This window comes from Coloeus monedula (assembly GCF_965178545.1).
Source record: "Coloeus monedula genome assembly, chromosome: 1".
In the NCBI taxonomy this organism is placed as follows: Eukaryota; Metazoa; Chordata; class Aves; order Passeriformes; family Corvidae; genus Coloeus; species Coloeus monedula.
Window position 1 is genome coordinate 48423995 of NC_138781.1, and position 23401 is coordinate 48447395.

The 23401-nt window shown below is 39.7% G+C and overlaps 1 protein-coding gene across 2 annotated transcripts in view; it reads right to left on the reverse strand.

Annotated features, from left to right (window-relative positions):
• Positions 1-23401, reverse strand: part of ELMO1 (engulfment and cell motility 1) — a 305477-nt gene that overhangs the window by 151371 nt on the left and 130705 nt on the right. For both annotated transcript variants that reach the window (XM_082295294.1, XM_082295295.1), the window contains exon 15: positions 11554-11658. In XM_082295294.1, coding sequence (XP_082151420.1) covers positions 11554-11658 — 105 coding nt within the window. The remainder of the gene's footprint in view (positions 1-11553; positions 11659-23401) is intronic.

The following is a 23401-nucleotide window of genomic DNA, read 5'->3' on the forward strand; positions in this document are numbered from 1 at the left end:
CTCTACAAGCATCAGTTTTTTTAGCATTTGCTGTACAAAATAAAGCAGTGCTGCCATGTTACATTTCTTTAAGAAAGGAAGATGGACAGCCCTTTACTGCATCTAAATATCCGTAAGCAAATTTGACAGATATGGATCTTCTGCAAGAAACAGCAACAGTAAAAAGGGAAAGAAAAAAAATAGGTTCTTATAAATATCCAGAAAAAAAACCATTCCTAGTCTTGGCAACAGATTTACAACATTCATTATTATATTTGTAGTACTCTTTTCACGACATCACGACTCATATCCTGTTCCAAAATAAAATGCTATAAATAGAGCTGATAAGGGCATGATTTTAATGTTATTTCCTTTATCACTCTGGTTACAGAGGAGATATAAGAACGGAATGGACATGTTCACTTCATAAACTGGTGAAAACAATGCCAGGAAAAGAAATATAATACACAGCTCAAGACAGAAAATACTTTTTTGTATCTATAGAGCATACTCCTGGCTTGAGTCACGTTTCTATCACAACAGTTATTTTACCATTGGAAGGAAAGTAGCGAGGAAGTTGCAAGCCCACACAAGCTTCCTTTAAATGGAGGTCTATCATTAATGCTCATTAAGTGCTCCACCCCATTATCTTCCTCCTCCTCCCCATCACAAATCCACAGTGAGTGGATCCACCAGACATTTCACAATCAGCAGCTACAGTGATGAAATTTTGCTTGGGGAAAATAAATGTTTAAAAGCAGAGACCATGGACATTGCAGTAGAACTCCTGGCACCACAGAATCATTTAGGTTGGAAAGGACCTTTAATATTATCCAGTCCAACCATTAACTTAGCATTGCTAAGTCCACCACTAACTAAGTGTAGTGGTTTGGTCCAAAATACTTATTACTGTTTATCTGCTGTGAGATAAGAATTAGGAGAAATGCAAAGCAGGCACCAAACTTGAAAGAATATAAAGAAGTTTATTGACAGACCTAAAAGAAGGGGAAAAAAATTATACCACACCTCCAGAACTCTCCTCCTCCCCCCACCTTCCTCCCTTCTCCCACTGACAATGTGAAAAGACAACCCTTAAGATGTTCAGTCTGTTTACCACTTCCATAATAACCTTGTTCAGTCCATTTAGAAAGAGAAGTCTCTTCTTGCTCATGCTATGAAAACAGTATCACGAGACAGCCACCCACTTCCAAATATTGTTCAGTCCATTTAGGCAGAGGAGTCTCTCTGCCTGTGTGTGAGTCCTTTCCCCCGACTTGCAGCTTTTCCTGCAACTGCTTTCGAGGGTCCACTCTTGAAGTTTTTTGGGGTACAATTTTAAGGTTGAGCTGTTCAGAAACAAAAAACAGAGGCCCTTCTCCTTCCCTGGGAGCAAAGGGTCTTCCTCATCTTCATCGTTAGGACTATCTCTGGAGCATCTCTAGGGACTGAGGTTTTCTCCTTTCCCGTTTGGAGCAAAAGTCCTCATCTGGTTCATCTCTCCCTGTCCAAACTTCTCATGAAATTACAGCTGTGTCAGCATCTGCCTATCTCAGCGCAGGTGCTTTTGCTTACGAGTTGAACACTCCACCCCCCATATCTTCATGAAATTACAACAGGATACTCTGATATATCATAGCTTCACAACAGAATTTCAGCTTTAAGCATCTCCTCTTTCTCTTCCCTCAGGTTTTCAGCTCTTCACAGAAATAAAAGGGTTAATCTCACCTCGGCCTTGCAGCTGGAATGTTGCTTATCGCTGTTGGTCACCTGACCACTGTAGGACAGCGGTGCTGCTTTGCTGAAATCTTGGCCGCAGTGGAGGAGAGAGGGGGTTCCGAGCCGCTCTGGCTGCCCACAGCCCGGCTGGGGGGGTCATCCTGGAGCCGGGGCCCGGCCCGGCCTGGCCCAAGCAGGGCCTGGCCAGGCCCGCTGGCCCCCACACGGGGCCCGCAGCCACCTGTGCCAGCGCCGGAAACGAGAGAGAGCTTGGGGGGGGAGTTTGTCTATTCTTAAGTGTGGATCACAGAGGTGGTCACAACTTTAAGTGGCTTAGAGAATTTTCCATATTCAAACTGGCCAGCTGATAGGTTCTATCAGGTCCCAGAGGAAGCTGTAAGCACCCCTCAGCAAGGACATCCCTTCCGGGACTATGCTTGCTAACCTATGACACTAAGCCATGTCTCTAAGTGTCTCATCTACATGCCTTTTAAATACCACCAGGTATGGTGACTCAACCACTCCCCTGGGCAGCCTGTTTCAATTGTTGACAACACTTCCCAAGATGAAATTTTTCCTATTATCCAACCTAAACCTCCCCTAGCACAACTTGAGGCCATTTCCTCTTGTCCAATTGGTTCTTCCTCGTGAGAGGGGAACAACTCCTACCTTGGTACAACCGCCTTTCAGGCAGTTGTAGAGAGCAATAAGGTCACCCCTGAGCCTCCTTTTCTACAGGTTAAACACTCCCAGCTCCCTCAGCTGTTCCTCATAGAACTTGTTCTCCAGACCCTTCCCTGACTCTGTTGCCCTTCTCTGGACATGCTCCAGCACCTCCATGTCCTTCTTGTAGTGAGGTGCTCAAAACTGAACACAGGATTCAAGGTGTGGCCTCACTACTGTTGAGTACAGGGGGATGTTCACTGCCCTGGTCCTGCTGACCACACTATTGCTGATCCAAGCCAGGATGTTATTGGCCTTTTTGGCCAGCTGGGCACACTGCTGGCTCATATCCTGTCTTCCTTCAATACTATCTTGAGACTGCTCTACTTGGCTACCCTTTATTCTGATACTATGAATCTGCTTCTGCCAGGTTTGCCTTTCTTCAGTCCTTGTGAAGTGACAGAATTGGGTAGGTCAAACATGGAAAAGTAGCTTCTAATACTCTAGATGATATACAGTCAAGAAACCAAAATGAGCTCACAGTACAGGAGTATTAAATTCTGAAGATCCTCTTCTGTTCCTCTTGTGCCTTTGATCAATACTGCCCATTACCATGAGGCAAAAAAAAAATCCACCATAATGTGTAATGTTCAACAACAGCATTTTTTTTTCTTTAAGGGAAAGCAAAAAAGTCCAGACAAAAATCTTAATAGAAAAACAAAAGAAAAGAGAGGGCAGGCAGGAAAAGTCTGAGTGATGTTCTTTAAAAAATAAACAAGAACAAAACAACAGCAGCTCAGAAATGGAAGAAAAAAAGATTAAGTGAGTGAGAGAAGCATAGAATACAAAGAAAATGAAGAATTAGATGAATTGACTAGCAGAGAGGAGAAAGGAAGAGGTTTAAAAATGCTTTTTAAAAATGTAAGGAGGTGAAATGTTTAAGAAATCATTGTTACCCATTTTCTTGACAGTTCTACAGACGCAACTCTGTAGCCTGTTAAGGCACGGAAATAGACAGTATTTGTAGTAGAATACAGTTCTGTACAGTTTTTATTTTGAATTACCTACTATATGCATCCATCTATCTATGGAACTAAATCCAGCTGGTGTCCAGTCACAAGTGGTGTACCCCAGGGCTCACTATTGAGCCTAGTGCTGTTGAACATCTCTGTCAGTGATTTGGATGAGGGGATCAAGTGCCCCTTCAGTCAGTTCACAGATGATGCCAAGGTGGATGGGAGTGCTGATCTACTGGAGGGTAGGAAGGCTCTGGAGAAGGATCTCGACAGACTGGATGGATGGGATGAGGACAACTGTGAGATTCAACAAGGTATCTACTCATGGCCTGGCCATAAAATAGATTTAAAAATTTGTTTTTAAATCTAATTTTTGTTTTCTAAAAATAAATAAAACTTATAATAAAGAAAATAAATATATAAAATATAAATATGCAACATAAGTAAATAAATATACTTAAAGTTATTTTTGAGTTTAAAATCAAGTAAATTTAAGTATCATGCCAAGATCACAGAGGAATAATGCAAATTCTCCAGCAGCAAAAAAACTCCTAACAAGACACCAACCTCAAAATCAAAAAGATTTTCTAAATTTATGGCAGTGTGCCTTTATGATTTTCCATTGAATTATTCATTGAGTCTGTCACTACCTCAGGAGCTCAAAATAGACCCTCAGGAAGGCAGTGGACTAAGTGAAGGATTTTCCACACTTGACTATCAGGGGTTTAAAAATCTGTATCAGGTTCAGTAATGAAGCTTATACCTGCAACTAAGAGTTAATGACTGACAAAAGGCAAAATTTTGAAGACAGGTATCTCCAAAAGCTTCCTCATCAAAATCCAGGAGGCTGAAACGATGAGACAGAAATATTTCTCCTTCACTGGGAAGAAATATCGGCTTAGCCAGTCCCTTAATCCTTCACATTAAAGATGAAATTGTCTCAAAGCATATTGCCCATGGCAACTGCAGATGTAATTCTCAGATCCCTGAGCCAAAATCAGAGCTTGGCAATGAAACAGAGATTCATTGTGATTAGGAAATAAATACAGAACTGAAAGGCAAGATCCACTGTAGCTGCATTAATACTTCTAATAAGTCCCACAGCAGGCAATTCAACGAATATTGCTGCACTATTAAAAAGGAGCATTTCCACAGATCAATTTTGTAAAATGATCCTGTCTTAATAGAGAACAAGCTTTGTAGCATTTTGCTGCAGGTTAATATCAAGAGGTTCAGAGAGCTAGTTAGTAGAGATCATAAAAACCTCCTTAAACCCAAAATGAAAGGTCAAGCAGCATTTAAATACCCAGAAAATGCAGGGTTTCTCTTCCTTTTCTTGACAGTGCTTTTCTTTTTCCTAAGCCTACTTATCACATATAGTAGGCTTCACCATTCCCTGTTTAGGTGCTTTAGGTAACTTTAAAAAGCAAGTCCTTAGGATATGCTTCCTGAGAAGGGTAAGAGACTCTCCTGCAGACAGACTCAGTTTCCATTCATCCTCATCACCAAATTTGCTTTCTTCCTAAGGTAGCTTGTCATTTGCTTCAGCAACAGTCTTCTTCCAACATCCTTCACTCTGCACTGTCCCCTCTGATGCTGTATTTTTAATTTCCCGTGCTTCCTCTCTCCCTTATCTCACTCTTCCTTGATGTTCCGGAGTCAATATAGAAATTTCTCCTGGCAAAGCTAAAATAAAGCAACAGTTATTTCTGCCTGCCTCTGGAAGACACTAGAATTGCAATTTAAACCAAGATCTGAAAGAAAAGTTGAGACCTTCTACAGATATTGAAAAATAAGAAGAAAGGAGCCACTGACCATGAGATGGCTTAACATTTCCAAAAGTTGGGGTTTTTTCTGGAAAATTATAATGAAGTTTTACTTTTAAAACAAATTTAGTGCCAAACTATCTCATGCTAAATATGCATGGTTTTGCAGGTGCTCACCTAGCAGTAAATTTTATTCCTCACACAAACACCTTAGCATGAAGCATGATTGTAATTTTTATTTTCCATCTAAAGATAAATATGCAGTGGTTTGTCTTGTATCTTCCTCCTTTCTTTGTCACTCTATGAAGAACCAACCAAATAATTGTAAAGCTTGATGGTAAGGCCCAAGATGAGAAGGGTCCGTTGCCCTTTCATCTTCAGAACAGCACCAGGATGTGCTCTTCACTTGGCACAGTCACAGGTATGTGAGAGGGATTTGGCGTTGAACTGGTCCAGTTTGAAAACCACCAGCCAGGTATTCCTCTCCCTCTCCCTCCCACGAATATAAGGCAGCAATGCTTTTCCTGAAGGTCTCACCTTGTTCACCAATGGCAGAGGTAGAAGGTAGAAAACTGCAGTATCTGCAGAATATAGCAAAGTTTTGAATTTTCTTTTCTTTCATAATGTAAAACAGGCCCTATGGATGCCGTACTATTATTGTGGTATGGCTAAATGAGAAAAACATCAACCTTTACAGCACATCAGCAGCCAGACTCACATCACAAATCCCCTGGACATGGAGTAAACGGGAAAACCTTTGACAATCCAGAGCTGGTTTTCTCTCCTCATGTATCCACATCTCAACTTTGCAGGTGGAGGGACTGTGGCTCCACAAAAACTAGGCCAATCTTTATATGCTATTGCTGCAACACATGGTGTGATTCAAAACCTTTTGAAGACAGTTGCTAGACTTGCAACAATTTCTTTGGATCATTACATCATTTAGACAAGAGCTTCCATAAACTTGGGAAGGTTTAGGTGTGCTATGAATGGTGGAGAGTGATCTGAACACATGCAGGACTATAAGATACCATATGTATCCCCCTGTACATTCCACACAGGGCTGTGCAGAGAGTGCCATGACTCTCTTACAATTGTCTTCCTCAGTGCTAACTTTGCATTTATGCTGCTAACAGCCACTCCAGGATTTTGCCTCTCGAACTGCAGAGGGAACCATCTCAATTCTGCCGCCAGTGATCGAGGCCCTCAGGGCATGTAAAGGAGAAACACTGTGTGATATTTGGGAAGGAACAAAAGGGAGGCAAAAAGACCCTTAGAGACCGAGTGGATGGTAAGAACAGAGAATGGAAAGCTTGGCAGAGGAAAGACAAGAACACATTAATAGGGAGGGAACTTGGCTTAGGCAATTAGGTCTCTTAGAAAACTGCATTCCTTCACGCGCTCACCTGGAAGACTCATGTGAAAAAGCTCACTTTTCTCTCTACCTTCTACAGAACAAAAATAAATTATATCCCTCTCCCTATGGCAGAAATCAAGCTTAATTTTATTTCAGAAAATGCTGAAGTTACATGTTGGATTCCTTGTATCTGATCAGGATAGAGTGAGTAGGCACGAGGAGACTTTGTGAATTGACGGAAGGATGTGTAGGCAGCCTCCTATACAACAACTGCATGGGTTAGAAAGTATACGGCAGACAGTCTGACTGTGACTCAACCCATTGAAGTTCTGAAAGGTCTCTGCAGGATGCCAGCAATCTTCCTGCCTGCATCACTGGCACTTGCAAACAGCACCTGCTCCTCCTCTCTGATTTCTGAAAGCTTCAAATGCAAAAGAGCTCCCTCCTCAGCCTCCCCAAATGTAGCTGCTGGGGAAGAAGTGTCCCTGCACTATAACTGTGTGAATAACCAAATCACCAGCTCAGCAAATTCAGGGGAAGGGGGATTTTCTACTACTGACCAAAAACCAAGTCAGCTTCTAATTTTCAGGTAATCAAAGTAAGTCTTGGTGCAACCAAAGTCCACATTTTGGGTTTTTTATTTGAAACATTTTAATAACTTAAAAAAAAAAAATTTAAATGCAAGGACAGAGAATCTAAGAGCATACCACTAAGTATCTTACCTGTCGCTCACAAAATTGTAGTAGCATTGGATCCATTATAAAATACACCAAGGGATTGATAAGCCAAAATTTTCAGCATGGATTTCAACACTGCTTTCCCACCCTGGTGATAATATTTTATATGGAAAATTTTGCATTCAGTATCAAACAAATATTTGTATCAAATAGATAAAATCAGTGGGAACAGGCATAAACTTCTTCTGCAGATGAGACTTGAATTTCAGACTAGAATAAAATGATATTTCTTCCTACAAATGAAGAGTCTGCTAATCTAATAAAGGGCAAAGAACTGGACATAAACTTAGGCAGCCAATTGGAATGAACCCAAGATAGGTGACCAGCCAATGTTCAGACACAAAGCTGCTAATTTTATGTGCATTTTCTGCCTGAAGCACCAATCCCTTGTGCTTAAGCAAAATGATGAGACACAGTATGTGTCTTCTCAAGGCAGACTCTGACCCCAAAGCAGCAGTGAGTCCTGCTACAATATAGCTGGTCAGAAACACAGAAGAAAAATATAGACGAGCCACCAATTTGTCAGTCATTCAAAACCAAATTCATTAGAATGAGAATTTTTTTTCTCCAGAAAAATTAAAAGGCACATTGTTACAAGTTATCAGTAAGAAAAATTTCAAGATGTCTATACTGAATAAAGTCTGTCTTCAATGGTAACTTATAGTTTTATTTTTAAAATTAGTGGAATGTGAAGCTGAAGTAGTTTTGGAAAGGAGTAAATTGAAACTGGGGTAACATGTGACTTGTCTGCTACAAAAGAACAAAAAAATTATCTGTCACAAAGCTTTATTCCAATCATTTTCTTCTCTGTTAAATTTAATTATACACTCTGGCTGTCCTATAATTATGGAGCTTGGGAAGCTGCCAATTATTTCCTGTGGAAAATTTTAAAATTTCTTGCAGAGATTCAACACTACTTCCATCAAAGCATTCCATATACTAAGTCATCACCTTTTAAAAGCCAAGCCTCTGATGATAATGATTGATTATTTAAGTGCAACATGAAAAAAAACCCCGCTGCATATCAGTCACTGATAGCACCTGACAATTAAATTTAAAAGAGAAAGAAAAGATAACTCAACAGGAAACTAATTCAATAGGACACTTTTAAAAAATCCAAATGATAGCTAACAACACCACACAGTCAAAGAGAACATGTTTTTTTCCTATTCACTAAACAACCTTTCTACTGGAGGCTCCAGTCATCTCGTACGGCAAACGAAACCCTGAGATTCAAGATCTATTAACTCAAAGTTTGTATAAACACTGTGTTTATCTGAAGGAAGACAGCAAATAAAAAAAACATATTACTGCACTTTCAGGAATAAGTACACAAGGGGAAAAAGGTGAATGAAAGAAGTGGATTGTGGGGAAGGAGGTAAAAAAGAAAAAAACAGGGGGGGAAAGTGTGGTTATTTTTGTTTCCTCCTTCACCGTGTGCCACCCATATTTTCACCCTGAAATGCCTTTTGCTTTCAAGATGCAGTGTTACCCATCTGCTCCAGTGCTTTCACACCCATGTTCTTTAACAAATTGCAATTGTATTTACTCTTCCTACTTTAGTGTGCTAAAGTACATTAGTTTTCTACTGGTCTTTGAAGCCCCACTGCCAGCCCCCAAAAGGACACTTCAGTTTCAGATATCCTTCCAATCCAACTAATCCATTTATTATGCAAATTACTTCTATGCAGAATCTCTTATGAGAGGCAGAACAAGGATTGAAAAGGGAAGAGATTACCCATTGACTGTATTCTCTCCTAACTTCTGCTTATCCATTATTTTCATTAATGCAAGAACTAAGGGTCATGCAGCTGGGGCATCCTTAGAGTCACAGGTCAGACTGCAGGGAACTGTGCTGCCCATTAAAATGCAGCACTGCCAATACACTCACTGAAACCATTATGACTTCCTGATAGCGTCTCTGCTTAATACACCACATTCTATCAAGGAAAACTTCAGATATTCCCAGTTCGTTCCAAACCAGCTCTGATTTTCAGCCTCAATTTCTAATTACTGCATAGCAGAGATAGTATCTGGGGCTTAGGAATTGACCCCATGGCACAGGAATCAATTGCACTGCAAAGAGCCAAGTTGAAAATAATCTCTCCTCCTAGGAACCAAACTATTTCCTAGTATCAACAAGGAAAAGAGAAGAGCTCCTGTCAAACAAGTTTTTCAAGCTGCAAATGTATAGCTGATTGTATAGCTAACAATTTCCTGTGGAAAATTTAGCTCGACCACAGGAGGAATTTTATTAGGGTACAGGAGTAGAAATACATCTGAAAAAATAAGCAAGGTCAACAGGCTGTACAAGTAGAGCAAATTGGTGTTGTGGGAGCTTTGGGAGCTGAAGGCCATGAAGGAAAGGAAGTGTTAGATATAAAATAAGGAACTCGAAAAAGGAACAGGCACATCAGGGCCCACAGGAAACTACGGTACACCTGTTAGTAAGTCAAGGAGATGAAGAGATAGAAAGTAGGTGTCTTTTGCAATCAAAGACTATCAGCACTGTAGGAGTTGCACAACACCATCATCTCAGAGGTGTTCCTACTGTGCCAGCAATGCTGTATAAACACTAAGCAGAACTCCTCAGAGTGGTGGATAGACTAACATACTCCCAAAGCACATTTACAGTCCCCAAAGCAGCTTTAGGCAAGCAATTGAATCTGAGAGTGCCTCCGAAAGGCACTTCTAGTGGATGTGTACTCTTTCTCAGGAGGGAAATACATGAAGCACTCAGGCACTCGCCTAACAGGAACCATGCAGGAACAAAAACAGGCAGCTCAAAACGACAAAAATTCTCAGTAATGCAGCAGCAAAAATACTGCATTATAAAAACAAGGCTGAGCCAGCAGCAAAATCCTTTCCAAAAAGTGGCTAATTACGTGCTTCACTGAATCCAATTTTTAAGACAGCATTTGCAACATGAACATGAAAAAATAAGAAAAAATTGAGAGATGCCAATGAAAGCTCTATTTCAACAGAATTTCTGTCCCCTTTCAAATTTTTCAAGCTTCTTTAAAATGTGTCTGACTCATTTGGAAGCACTGGCTACCTCTAATTCTCTAAACTTACAATTTTCAGAAGAAGTAAGAAGTAACACAGTCCAGATCTTATAAAATTTTAATGAGAAACAGTAACCAATTCTCTTTTTATAAACAAAAACACTTCAGCATAGTTTATCCAGAAAACATGTTCTTTGTTCATTACCTGAGATATCCTTTCATTTCAGGGATTTATAAGGATTGATAAGTACTGTTTTATTGCATATTACCACAGTGCCTTTTTTAAGAGTTATTGCTAGATTCAGACTGAGGAGAAAGATCCATTTAAAGAGCAAATCCTACAATCTCATCATCTAGTATTTTGTCCATGGATTTCAGCAGGCCCCTTGCAAACCTGTTAGAGCTTTGACACCAATTTACTTTTAACAGAAAATAGATGATAATGTATATTAAAAGCTCACTCTTGACTTTTAGAGGAAATGACTGGTGTGTGTACACAATCTTCTCTAAGCAGGTCTGCATGTATGCGTTTTCTTGAGGACTTAAACCATCCCTACAAAATCCAGACATTGACTTTCTGGAGTTTCCTCCACTCCCATCTGTGCTTGCTAGGTTTATGTTGGGAAAATACTTGATTGCAATAAAGTTCAGGAGAAGTTGTTCTCTTTGGAGGCAGGTATTATCCAGTTGTATGCTTCTTCTTGTACAGATGCAACCCATAACCCCTCTAATTACCCTTGAAATAACCGATGTAGGAAGTGGAGTGGGCAGGGGGCAGGAACGGGTTATACAAGTGAATCATGATGCATATTTTACTCCAAGCATTACCTCACCTACAGCAGTAGTTTTAATGGAAGCATCTTAACCCTCAGGACACTGCCAACACAGTCACCTATCAAGGCATTTGATCGTCAAAGCCTCCTTTCCACAAAAAAACCTGTCAGTTTTTGGTAGGCTTGAAGCAGGTCAGAGAATTCTGCATAATTACTCCTTTAGTTTATGGTCATCCATTATGCATCTGACAAAGGCACAGGCTCATTTCTCTTCTCTTTGCAGGCCTAAGCAAAAAGGAGTATTTGCAAAAAGTAATACCTAGACTATTTGACTCGGCAATGGCAGACAAGACACATCTACAGCTTTCTCCCAGAGCTTTTACAGACATGTCATGTTGTAGCATCATGTGGTTTGTCTTCCTAGAGTTTGTTGTTAATGATATGGGGATTTTGAACCTCCTCTTGAAAGTCAGCTGTAAATAGGACATAGTCACTGTGAACAGGCAACTGCAAAGACCTCCATGACAAGAGGAAGCCTTACCCGAATGTAAGCATCCTGGTGATGTTTAGCAAAGTACAGCATGTTGTCGAGCGCCAGCATTCCAGGAGGGGTCTGCGTGAAATCCATCGCTGGGTTTACATGATTCTGCAAAAAGAGAGCAAGATCACTCAATGAGCACCTTTACAAAGGCTATCAGTTCCCCAGTGTTGATGAGCACCATGGCAGCCTGCTGTGTCAAAGAATGTCCAGCAACAGAGCTCTTTTTGCTGAGCTGAAAACTCTTAACAAGGAAATGGCCCATGCCTTGAAGAACTCTAAAACCAAATACAGACACTATGAAGTTGGAATGTCAGTAATTCACTTCTGCAGCTATGGAATGGAGTTTCCCAAAGGCTGAATGCTTTAGAAGCACAGACACCCATGTCTTTCGTGGCAGGTAGACACCTTGGAGGTACTACAGACTAAAAGTACACAAAAATACAGATGTTTGAGCGAACAGATACCAAAACACCTATTTATACAACAGCTGCAGAACGATTTAAAATAAACCACCAGAAGGAGAAAAAAACTACCACACTAAATTGCTGTATTAAGTCTATTGGGTCTTGTGGACTCCTGAACACAAAGGGCCTCAGATAAAATTTTATATGAAAATAAACAGATTCATCTTGTGGAATTCAGGTACATTTTTTGTTACGTTCTGAACCTATGAATTTCATCTATGGAATTAATGAATGAACATACCAAATGTAATCAGAGCTCGTTAGCTTCCACATGCACATACATATTTCAGATGTTCAGTTTCACACAGTACATGAAGAATTGCAGTTGCCCAAAATAGTCATTAACCCAGCTAATTATCTGATTGGATTGAATTAAACATACATTTGAACAAGTTTCATGGTTTAGACATGAAAATTTGCCTTGCTACACCAAAGAAGCTGCTCAGAAGTCCCAAGAATATGTCCCCATCAAAAAATGCTTCCCTTCTGCTATGCTCTTTTATCAGTATCACCTTTGCAATGTCTCCTGCTCCACTCACCATTCTGACACAGAAAGATTTCCCTGTCTGCTTTGCAATGGCACTTCTATTCTGCGAGACCCAGCTGACAGGGACTTTAAAAGTGCATTTACTACCAGAAAACTGGTAAAGATCAGCACAGATTTCTTTCATTACTCTGTTTCTGCAGTGTGTTCAGGGTCTGATCCACCCACCTCACTGATAAAAGCATGGGTTTTACTACTTTTCCTTCTGTTGAGTCTGTCAGGCCATAAAGTGGTAGAAATGAGTGATTCCACTTTTTTGTCCATTTTATCTTCAAATGTATCATACATTGTTTTTAGCCAGTCATCAATTCACAGTCACATAAAAGATTAAAAATAGTAGAAAGCAAAATTTATACATTAAGATGCCTGCTGCAACTTTAAAAGTAGACAAATATATTAGTCTGAAAATGGCATGCACAACCTGTTGGTTGTACATTTGCAGCTTAGGAGTACTGGTGTACAAGCCGAACAATCACAGGCTCATGATGGAATCAAGAGGATGCCTGGAACCCTAGATTTTATATAGAAAGATTTATGTAATAGGTATTTCAGAAGGGTAATTGTCATTTAGGAAGGGAAACCAATGTCTTACTGAGTTGTAAGTTCCAAAAACTCCCCTTTAAACTTTTTTTTCCCACACTGCTCATCTGAATGACAGACAAGAGCCCTTCATGGCTATTTCCCCAACTCAACTTTCATCTTCCACATTGATGCATTTATCAGTCAGAACATTTAAAATCAGTACAAAACTGCTTCAAACACATCACAAGCCCTACAGACTTCAGCTTCTGGGAGGAGAAAACTGCCCTTCCTACAATTTTCAAGCATTTCAAAAAAGGCATTTTAAGAGAGGCTGAGTCTGGCAGACACACAAATGCATTTGAAATTGCGTCCATTTTGGCCATAAAGTACAAGTTCTGAGGAAGAACTACAGCATAGGGCTGAACACAAAGTCTTGGCTCCCATGCTACAGCACAGGTAGGATACACTTGGATAAATACCGGACAAGCACAGAGAGTTTCAAGACCCAACTATATTTCTCCAGATATTACAATACTAGTACTCATTTCACTGGCATTTACAATGGTAAATTAAAAACGGGACACAAATAAAAAGGCTGAGCTACTGTTGCTTGAACAGTTCTTTCCTTTATCCCATTCTAAATTGACAAAAAACAGCGAGGACACGAGGAATCTCACCACATTTAGTAAGGATGACTCATTTTGTCTCTTACCATCACTACTAGTTCTATGTTCAGTCAGAAAAGCCATGTTTCCATCACCTTTACTTTATCTCCAAGTCAAGCCTATAAACCCAGCTATTTTCAGTTTGTTTCTGTTTTTCAAGTTTCTGTCACGTGGGATCCCAGGATAACTAGGGCTTGATCTTCAACTGTTGATTTAAATAACTAGAAATACACCAGCACATAATAGCTGAGGATCCACAAGACAGTTCTGGCATGTGTGAGACAATACAATACCTTCAATTATTCTTCAAATTCAAAAGGAATGTCAGACACTGTTCCCTTCCTTTTTCCTCCCTCCCCCTAAAATCATCCTTAACATGATGAATATTTGTGGTTGAAATATTAAGTTATTAAGAGTGGGTTTAGAAACGAGATACAAAGCTAAATTATCTAAAATGCTGTAGTGAATAATTCAGAAGTAGGCAAACATGCCACCTACAATATAATTTATTAAATATATGGAACACAGTGCTTCAGGCATATTAGTTGCATCCATTTAGTACAAAATGTATGGCATTTTCACTTTATGAAAAGAGAAGAGTAAGAAATACAAATGAGACAAATTTGTTACCTCCAATTTTTCAGATAATTTTTGATTTTTTTCCACTAGGCTGAGCAATATCTTTGCATTTTTCAGCTTCAGCAACTAAATGGTATTGAACAGCTTTTGCTCTTACGCTGTACATGTTAACATACCAGAAGCATCAAGAATTTGTTAGCCAACTTCATAGGATACTGTGGAAACAAAAAAACCATTGTTTTTGATAAGATGAAAAACCAAAATCATGTCTGCTTATGCCATTAAAAAAAAAAAAAATAAAAAAAATCACGTGGCGTGTTTCACAATATGACAGCTATTCTGGCTAAATCCCTGTGCAGTAATTACATCCAGACAACCTAGCATTCCAATGCAGTTCTAGCTGTGTAAAGCTTTCTTCTCTATCCTGAATGGCTTCACTGTCTTACTTCTGGCTCCTGCAGCAACCTCTGGGGCACGTATAGATTTCCGTGGTAGGAACGTGTCCTCACACCGAGATGCCTGTTCACAGCAATGGGGTACTGTCTGTAATTACTAATGGAATAAGGATCCCTCAATCCTTCTGTTATTCCCAACAACAGTATCTTCCATGTGAATATGCTGAAGCAAAGGAAATACTTATTTCCCTGCAATTCTAGGCCATTAACACACAAATTTATTGCTGTCTTGATAGGTATTGACAGCTTATCACAGATTTTGCACCGGTGCTGTGTGCAGCCATGTAAATCAGTTGCTGAATCATGCTAGTTTGTCCTGAAAGCAGCTTGAAGAAGGTGCTAGACCCCGTAACAGTTGTTTTCCAAATCCCAGAGTAGCTCAGGTGAAACCCTATTCTTCATGCCTCACTCCCATAAGTGCTATGACAAAAACACGTCAGAAGTTTCCAGGGAAGAATCAGGACTGCAAAAAAACCAATGATAAAAGAACTTCCAAATGTCAGAAGAATCCAATTTTAATGGTGTCATTCTAAAATGAACCCTCTCAAAATTGGTCATTTTTTTTACAGAAAAAGGAATGATCTGTCTGCAAAGATAACACTGGTGACAGCAATTTCTTTCTCCCAGCTTCAATTACTTTCTTACTCATTTTCTTCTTCCTTTTAAAACTAAACCACTGTTCTGGGGGTAGGAAGAAAAGCAATCACCTACCTGGTTCTACAGCACCTCTGCAAAAACTTTCCCTGGATCAAATCAGGAAATCATAGTAGTACATACATGGATATCTGTTCCTAATAACTCAGGACAGGAAGAGTGGGAACTTTTAAAGTGAGATTTACATTGAATTATGAATTGATAAACTTATGCTAGAAGTATCAACAAGCACGAAGACTCACCATTTACCCCTTCCCTAAATAAATCGGAATCTTTACATGCAAAATGTTCCCATCTGTTCATTTACACAAGAATTACAAATAAGGAAAAATGATACATTATAAAAACCAACATTTGTGAAGAGGTAGTCAGCTAAAATTCTTAATGAGGAAATATTTTTGTCTTTTTATTTAGCAGCACTGTATTCAAAGAGATGATGATGATGCACACAGCTTCTATCATTCCACTTAATGAGATATAACAGTGACTTGGGAATTTTCAGCCTCTATGTAATCAATGAAAGCAAGAACTGGCAGATTTGTTTTTCTCTTGGTAACTATTTAAATATACAAATGTGAATACTTTTTTCTACAAAAGCCTATTTTTTTTAAATTTACAACAGAACTCAGTGCTACAATAAAAATGTACCTGGAGGATTCCTGAATTAAAAACAAACAAACAAACAAAACCACAAAAAACCCCACACTCTAACTCAAGTGAGAAGTACCCAAAGCTCAGCAACTGCTATAAATTTGAAAGAATATGAAGAAAATAATTTAAGACACTTTCAGTGCAAGTCATGTAAACCCCATCCCCACTATCCCACCACATATAAAGAGCTCCAGCATGTTTTTGTACTGGATATAATTTTCATGAAGGTTTACAGATTATATTTGTATACAATGATGGTGGGTTTTCCTTTAACTAATTTCTAGCTCTTTTAGCTTTCTGTTTTGGCAAACATTTGTCCATGTCTACTAGCAAGTAGAAATGTTGGGGTTTGTTTTTGTTTTTGGTTGTTATTGTCATGACAGCTTTGGGATATATATTAGTAGACTACAAATGTTATGAAACTCATTCCTACCGAGGTAACGTGTTAAGCAACAGACTTCCTGGATCAAGTTTGACCTCACCAATATGGACCCAACCTTCTCAATAGCAAAGAAATTTTAAGTGCAATCTGCACATCATTTGCCCTACAAAAGATAAAAAGCAATAATTTGACTACCATATATTTAATCTAATGTAAAGAACAAGAGTTCTATGTAAGTCACCACCAAAAATCCGCCCCAGTCATGAAAAGATGCTATGGTGGTAAAAATAGCAAAAATCTGAATGTTAAGGAGGTGCAATTAAATCACCTAAAAATCACTAAATAGAACATAACAGGCATGTCAAAAGCTCTACATATTTTCAGTCATCAATAAATTACACATTATAAAGCAAGACAAAAAGCTCTTGCATAATTCTTTGTAGTTTACACGTGCCTGTATTACATGAAGCTAATGCTTTGGATTCCAAAATCTTAAACCCCATAGGTTGGCAATAATTTGAAAGCCTAGAAGAATCCAAAATTACTGCTGTTAACTCAGAGTGATCAGATCTTGTCCAGTGTATGAAAACTGTAAGCCACCTTTCCAGTTTTATTGTAGTTAATAAGGGCAAATTTTAAAGTTAGACACATGTTTAGCACTTCACAGATTGTTGACTTCATATTACTGAAGTAATGTTTACTGGGCAAATGTAGTTATCAAGCAGTAACAGGTCATGTACTCTTTCAGGGATATATAGAATGAATCGATGGGATGTGGTCATTTCAATTAAATTTTTTCAGCATTGAAAATTAATTTCAGATATCTCACCATATCCACTAAGCTTACAGAAAAATAGAATAAGCAGTCACACATCCAGTTGCAGATATAGCTGGACTGGGTCAAAAAACTAAAAGTCATACTAGTTTATTTACTGAGATTACTAGATCACTTTACGGCCAGACCCTGCCAGATTTTCTGTCTACCCTGACTTTTTGGGCAAAGTCAGTCCACTTTAGATTAAACTGCTGCCAGGTGAGATGTAAGCTAATCCAGATGGCTTTCACTGCAGGGAATTAGGGACCTGTCCCATGAGACTTTCTAGAGGCCCAGCTGAAAGGGTGTGAAGCAGATGTCCCTCCAGCCAGGGCTTCTGGAGAGCAACCAAGAGCTACAGCTTTTCAGATAGCTCCAGCTCTTACAAAATCACAATGGAGTGTATTACCCATGCCCTGACCAGCAAGACACTTTTGTATTGTCTGAACTAAAACATCCATGAAGAACACTGGTAAGAACTGGCACAGAGCACCCCCAACCTAAAAAGAACCACTGTTATAAATACAGGCTTTTTAATGACTTTGGAGTGTGTTAGGAGACGACTGGTTTAATTTTACGAATGTCATTAAAGCAGTTTGCCTTCTCTATACAGACAGGATCTAAAGCGCAAATTCTCATCCTGCCCAGCAGGAGAATTATCCAGCTAGCAAGAAGACAGTTATGTGAGAAAACAGTGTGAACAGTGCTAGCAGGAACAGCAAGCCAAAGAAATTAATCCATCTACACTTGGATACTGCAAACGAACACAGATTAAATGTTTGCAACTAGACAGAAGTCATACCTGCAAGAATTAAAATCTACCTCAGTAATTTTATCTCTGGGACTCCTATCAAATGTGTCAATTAGTTAGACTTAGTGTTCCTAAGTCAAATTTTGTCATGAAAAGCTTTTTTTTGAGTTTGAGAAAGTTTAATGCCTGTTGAGTAAGGTAGATTGTGACTTCCACTCATTATCTAAGCATAATGGCTCCATAATTCAGGAGAAATTCAGAGCTCTTCAACAGACATTTTTTACAATTTAAGGAAAAGATACAAAATAGTTAAGGAGTGTACATATATATTTTAGCATATGGCCAAAACAAATGAGTCACATTGCCCATCAACAAGGAAAAATTTTCATTTTACTTCACTTTTTATGAAGTAAAATGAAAATTTCAAAACCAAATAGTGCCAAATCTTGGGCTGCTTGAATCAAAGTTTTCTAAGCCTAAGACTAGTAGGAGAGAATATTTTTGATTACTTCAGTTGCACTCCTGGCATTTTTATCTAAAGTTAACCTTTTTGACATAATATTTGCTTCTGTAATTTAAGGTGCAATAATTAAAACAACTTTCAGTTGTATTTCCTTTTAAAGAAAAATTACTTAAATTATAGGCAATCAAGTAAAATCAAAGTCAATCAAGTAAAAATAATCATTAGAACTTTCCTGAGGATGTGTATCTACAGGGAAGCCACATGTGAAGCAGCCACTTAATTGCTGAAGTGGCCTCTCTTGTATGTCATCTCTCTGAAGAGTGAAATTTTGAATGGGATCCTTCCTGCTGCAGCAACTCTCATCCCCAGTAAAGGATATGATGCTTGTGTACAATGGTAGGCACAACCACAGAACAAGAAGATTGACACTCCATTTGTGCAGTGAATTATAGTTCTCTTGGCATTTCATTAATACCAACGACTGTGGTGGCTGGGGGCAGCTCTTCATCCTTACAATCTGTGCTGCTTTGAGAACAGAGAGCTTGGAAAGGAACCTAAACCCAATGCCAAGCATCACAAGGTAAGTTGGGGTAGATCTTTCTCTCCCTTTCACTATTACTGTAGAAAGGTTTTGTTATTTTCCTTTCCAAGCAAGCTGGCTAAAACCTCTGTCATTTGCAAAAGAAAAGGCCCAGGCTGTGTTTAGTTCAAATAGAGTAGAGAGGTCAGCCCTATGTCTGAGAAAACCCCAGTTCAAAATGAATCATCCACATGAATCTAGTGGCTGCCTGGCAGCCAGATACAACAGCTGTCCAAATTTAAAATGGAGAATTCTCTCCCAGAGCTCTGGAAAAGAGAACTGGAATGGCTTTTGCAGCCAGGCATATGTACCTGCAAAACTGGGTGAAAAAGCCAGCCACCACTTAGGAGCTCCATGGTTCACACACTGACACTTTTTTTATTACCTGTGACCAGGTCAAGTTTCTAATAATCACAGAGGATAAGATTAAAACTAATCTACAGCAAAGGAGCTGTCAATATATATGATATTTTAGCTACCTTTGGATGGACAAGTACAAAATTACCAGCTCTACAGTCAAATCTTTCCCTTGCTGGAGTACAAACAGCCAGGCTCTGCAGATGTCAGGGACAGGTCTGGAATACCTCCTAACATCTTTGAGTCCATATTCTGCTTTAAGTCAACAATAACCTATGCCCATCCTGTAGGATACCCTCATCTGTCCTCAACAGTGAGGTAATAAAAAAAACAAAACAAAACTAACCCAAAACCAACCAACCAACGAAACCAAAAAAACAATCACAAAGATTAAAAAATGACTGGATCCATTCATTAGAGAATTTCAGTTCCCTTGACTTCCATTTTTCGTTGCCTCCCTCTACAGGAACATGAAGCTCTTGTGACTAGAGTTGGGCTCTGCTAAATGCTGTTATGTTTTGTGTGTCTGGGTATTGTTCTGCTCTGCCTTCAGTCTCCTCCAGACAAATGTCGAAAAGAGGATGGAGCTGCACCAAAACGTAGGGAGATTTTTTTAAAAAATAAGGACATTTAAAAAGAAGACATATCTCTACTATTCTATGATTTTATGTAGGGGCTGTGTAACAACCTGTGACTACCTTTAGCTACCAAAATATTCAGAATTCAGATATGAAGGTGTTTCTAATTCGGGGAAATAAATTGGGTATTTAAAAATAAGGTGCCTTTCTCCCCTTGTCCTTGAATTCATTCTCAGGCCTCAGTTAATGATTTCTCATATTCAGAAAGAATGTCTGTAACTCTTTGTAACTGAAGAAAATCTAAATATTTTGTGTGCCATGCTATTTACCATCCTTTAAATCTTACAACAGGCAAAAGCACCCCATGAGGAATGAGAGGAGGAGGAAAAAGCAATATGCACATCTAAGTAACATACGTCTCTGTTTGCAAGCATGTATACACTGAAAAATTGCATAAACTTAAAAAAAAAAAAGTTGCTGTAATTAACATTAAATTGAGTTTGCACAGTTTCACAAAACTACCATCATTTAGCAAGGGTTTGTCTAGAACCAGCTATCCAAGCCAAGTCTTGTGAAACAGATGAAGCTCACACAACATAAGAATAGAGATGTCATTATGTCTGACCAGTTTTGTGGGGGATGTTTCCCCAACTTCTTTTGTGTGTGTGTGAATTCTGAGACACGTGTGGTACATAATATACAGAGAAAGACATCCAAGATCCATCTACTTCCCAGTGAAGGGGTCAGAAAACAATTTTTTGCTGTGATACGGTTGAAACAAACTATTCAGCCCAACTACATTCAAATCCATGGAGCTTGCCTGCCCCCATGAGTTCATAACTGGGATGCACATAATAAAGAAAACAATTCAGTGAAACCATAAATAGTACATATAAAAAAAACCAAAAAACCAAAACCCAAACAGAAATGCAATGCTCCATTGTGCCTTATTTTAAATTAGCACATTTACATTTGTTAGTGGATTTTCTTCAAAAGAAGCATGTTTTTTCAAATCACAAAGAGTTTAATATTTTTATTTTACAAGTTTGCAATGGAAAATACCAAAAAGGTATAAAAATACTAAATAACAACCTTTTATTCTCCCTTCTCAAAACAATTACCTTCATTAAGAAACTGATTTAAAGGATGATTCCTTCAACTAATATTTATAATAAGCACAAAATCATGAAGTAAAGAATTTAAAAAATCAAAACACAAAAGAATTGACATTATACAGAGGCAGTTCATGCACCCTCACAGACACACAACCACAGATATTTTATTCTGGTTAGTTTTAAGTTCATTCTTAAAGTGATAGTGGAAGTTCAAAGAAGCTGGCCCACTAAGATAGGATTTTTTTTTGTCTTTTCTCCCTGGAAGGACTGAAGTTAAGTGGAATTCAGCTGCATGGTAAAAGGCTGGTTTATTAATTTTAATTCAGTATTCAAGTTGCTAGATGCCCATAGCTCCTGACAAGTAGTCCTGGGAAATCACATGCATGGTAAACAAAAACAGCAGCTTTAACATAGGGATTTTCTGGTCTGTTATTGGTCACCATAAAGATGCATCTGACCCAGGCATCTCATCCTGTGCATATCAGCTCAGATCAACAGCACCAAGTTTATACAAAATTAGTAGCTTCTCTACTGCACAGATGTAATCCATTGCACATGTCATAAGGTCAGGCTTTCCTGGTTACAACATAACCCATTTTTGTTAATACGACAAAGTTCCTCAAATTTTCTCCCAGTCATTTAAAACCTCATGCCTCCAAACAGCAGTAATTCTCTCGCATTCTTCTGTTAGCACTCAGGATCAGCAGACAACAGTCTGACAATGAAGAAAAATTGCACTATCTTTAGGCTTTATGGATCAATTCACAGTTTTCACAACCCATTTCATCTTTTGTCATTCTTAAATATTTATTCCACACTGCAATCACACCTGGCTGAGAAGATGTGAAGTCCCCTGACATCATCTGCCCCTGTGGCCTGAGGAGATCACCCCTCTCTCTTGGGGGAGTTGCACCCCCATTCACATGTAGGGCAACCAAGCTGTTCCTCTGCTCGTGCCTAGCAGGCATCTGCCCACACCTCCTTGCACTGCTCAAAGTGCTCCAGGGACTTAACGAGGAGATTTGTGAATCAAACACTAACCCTGGGGCCTACCCTGCTCTAAGTTATACCAGAGGCTTTGTCTCTGAGCTAATGTGAGCCGATACCATCGGCTCCTGCCGTGTTCCCTCTGCAAAGAAGCCAGTGAGCTCAGCCAGCAGCACCTTTCCTGATGCCGAAGTCGCTTCAGCGATGCACAGAAGTAACGCAAGTAAGAAGTAACAAGTACTGCGCTAGATCGGCGCCCAATGTGGGGCACTACTTGTGCTCGAAGCACGAGCTCTGGCGTGCCCCTGGTCAGAGAGAGTCCAGCTGCGTTCTTCTGTGCATCGCTGCAGCGACTTCGGCATCAGGAAAAGGCGCTGCTGGCTGAGCTAGCTAGCTGGCTTCTTTGCAGAGGGAACACGGCAGGAGCCTATGATGTCAGCTCACGTTAGTTTGGAGACAAAGGAAGAGAGAGGCTGTTCTGGTCTGGCTCCTAACAGGTTTATTGTTAGAAGTTTCGCAACCCGAACAAGCTCAGAAGGGATGGAATGCGATGGGAGCCTCCCCCGAGGCTTGGCCACAGTTTTATAGGGAATTTGAAAACCGCGGTGAAAGGGGAAAACAACCAATGAGTTACAAGCCAGGGGGAGGATACAATTTAACAAGAGCCACTGGGGGAAACCGAGAGGCAGGAGTTATAACAGAGAACCAGTGAACAACCGAGTAACCGGGAATTTTCCCGAACCGGGGGAGGTGGCTTGGACCCGGGCACCGCCCAGGGGGTGCGGCTCAGGCTTCTGAGCCGCCCCTCGACCCACCCTCTGAGTCTGCCTCTTCGGGAAACTCGATCCAGGGAATGGGCTGGGATTAATTGGCATCACGCTGCCCCGTCCCCGCAGGGGGCTGGGTCACCGCAACACAGTGTGGAGAGTGGTTTCAGCATGACCTTTGCCAAGTTGCAAACCTCAGCGGGGAGTGTTCCATTCTGTCTGCAGCAGTCGTCTTTTCAGCACAGCCCTGGTTTTCCACAGCCTAGCACCAAACACAGGGCGTGGCATGGAACCATGGAATGCTTTGTTTATGGCAAACAGTAACTTAGAACTATGAAACTGTGCTTATGGGAAAGAATGCAATAGGTCACACACCTTTGAGCTCCCAGCAGCACCAAGCATGAGTAAACTTGTGGGATTTCTGGATTTCTCCCTCTCAGGTTTGAAAAGAGATTGATGCTTTGCTGCTAATGCTCACATTTGCAGAACGTAGTCTGAGTTGGCATCAAATGTAAGTTTT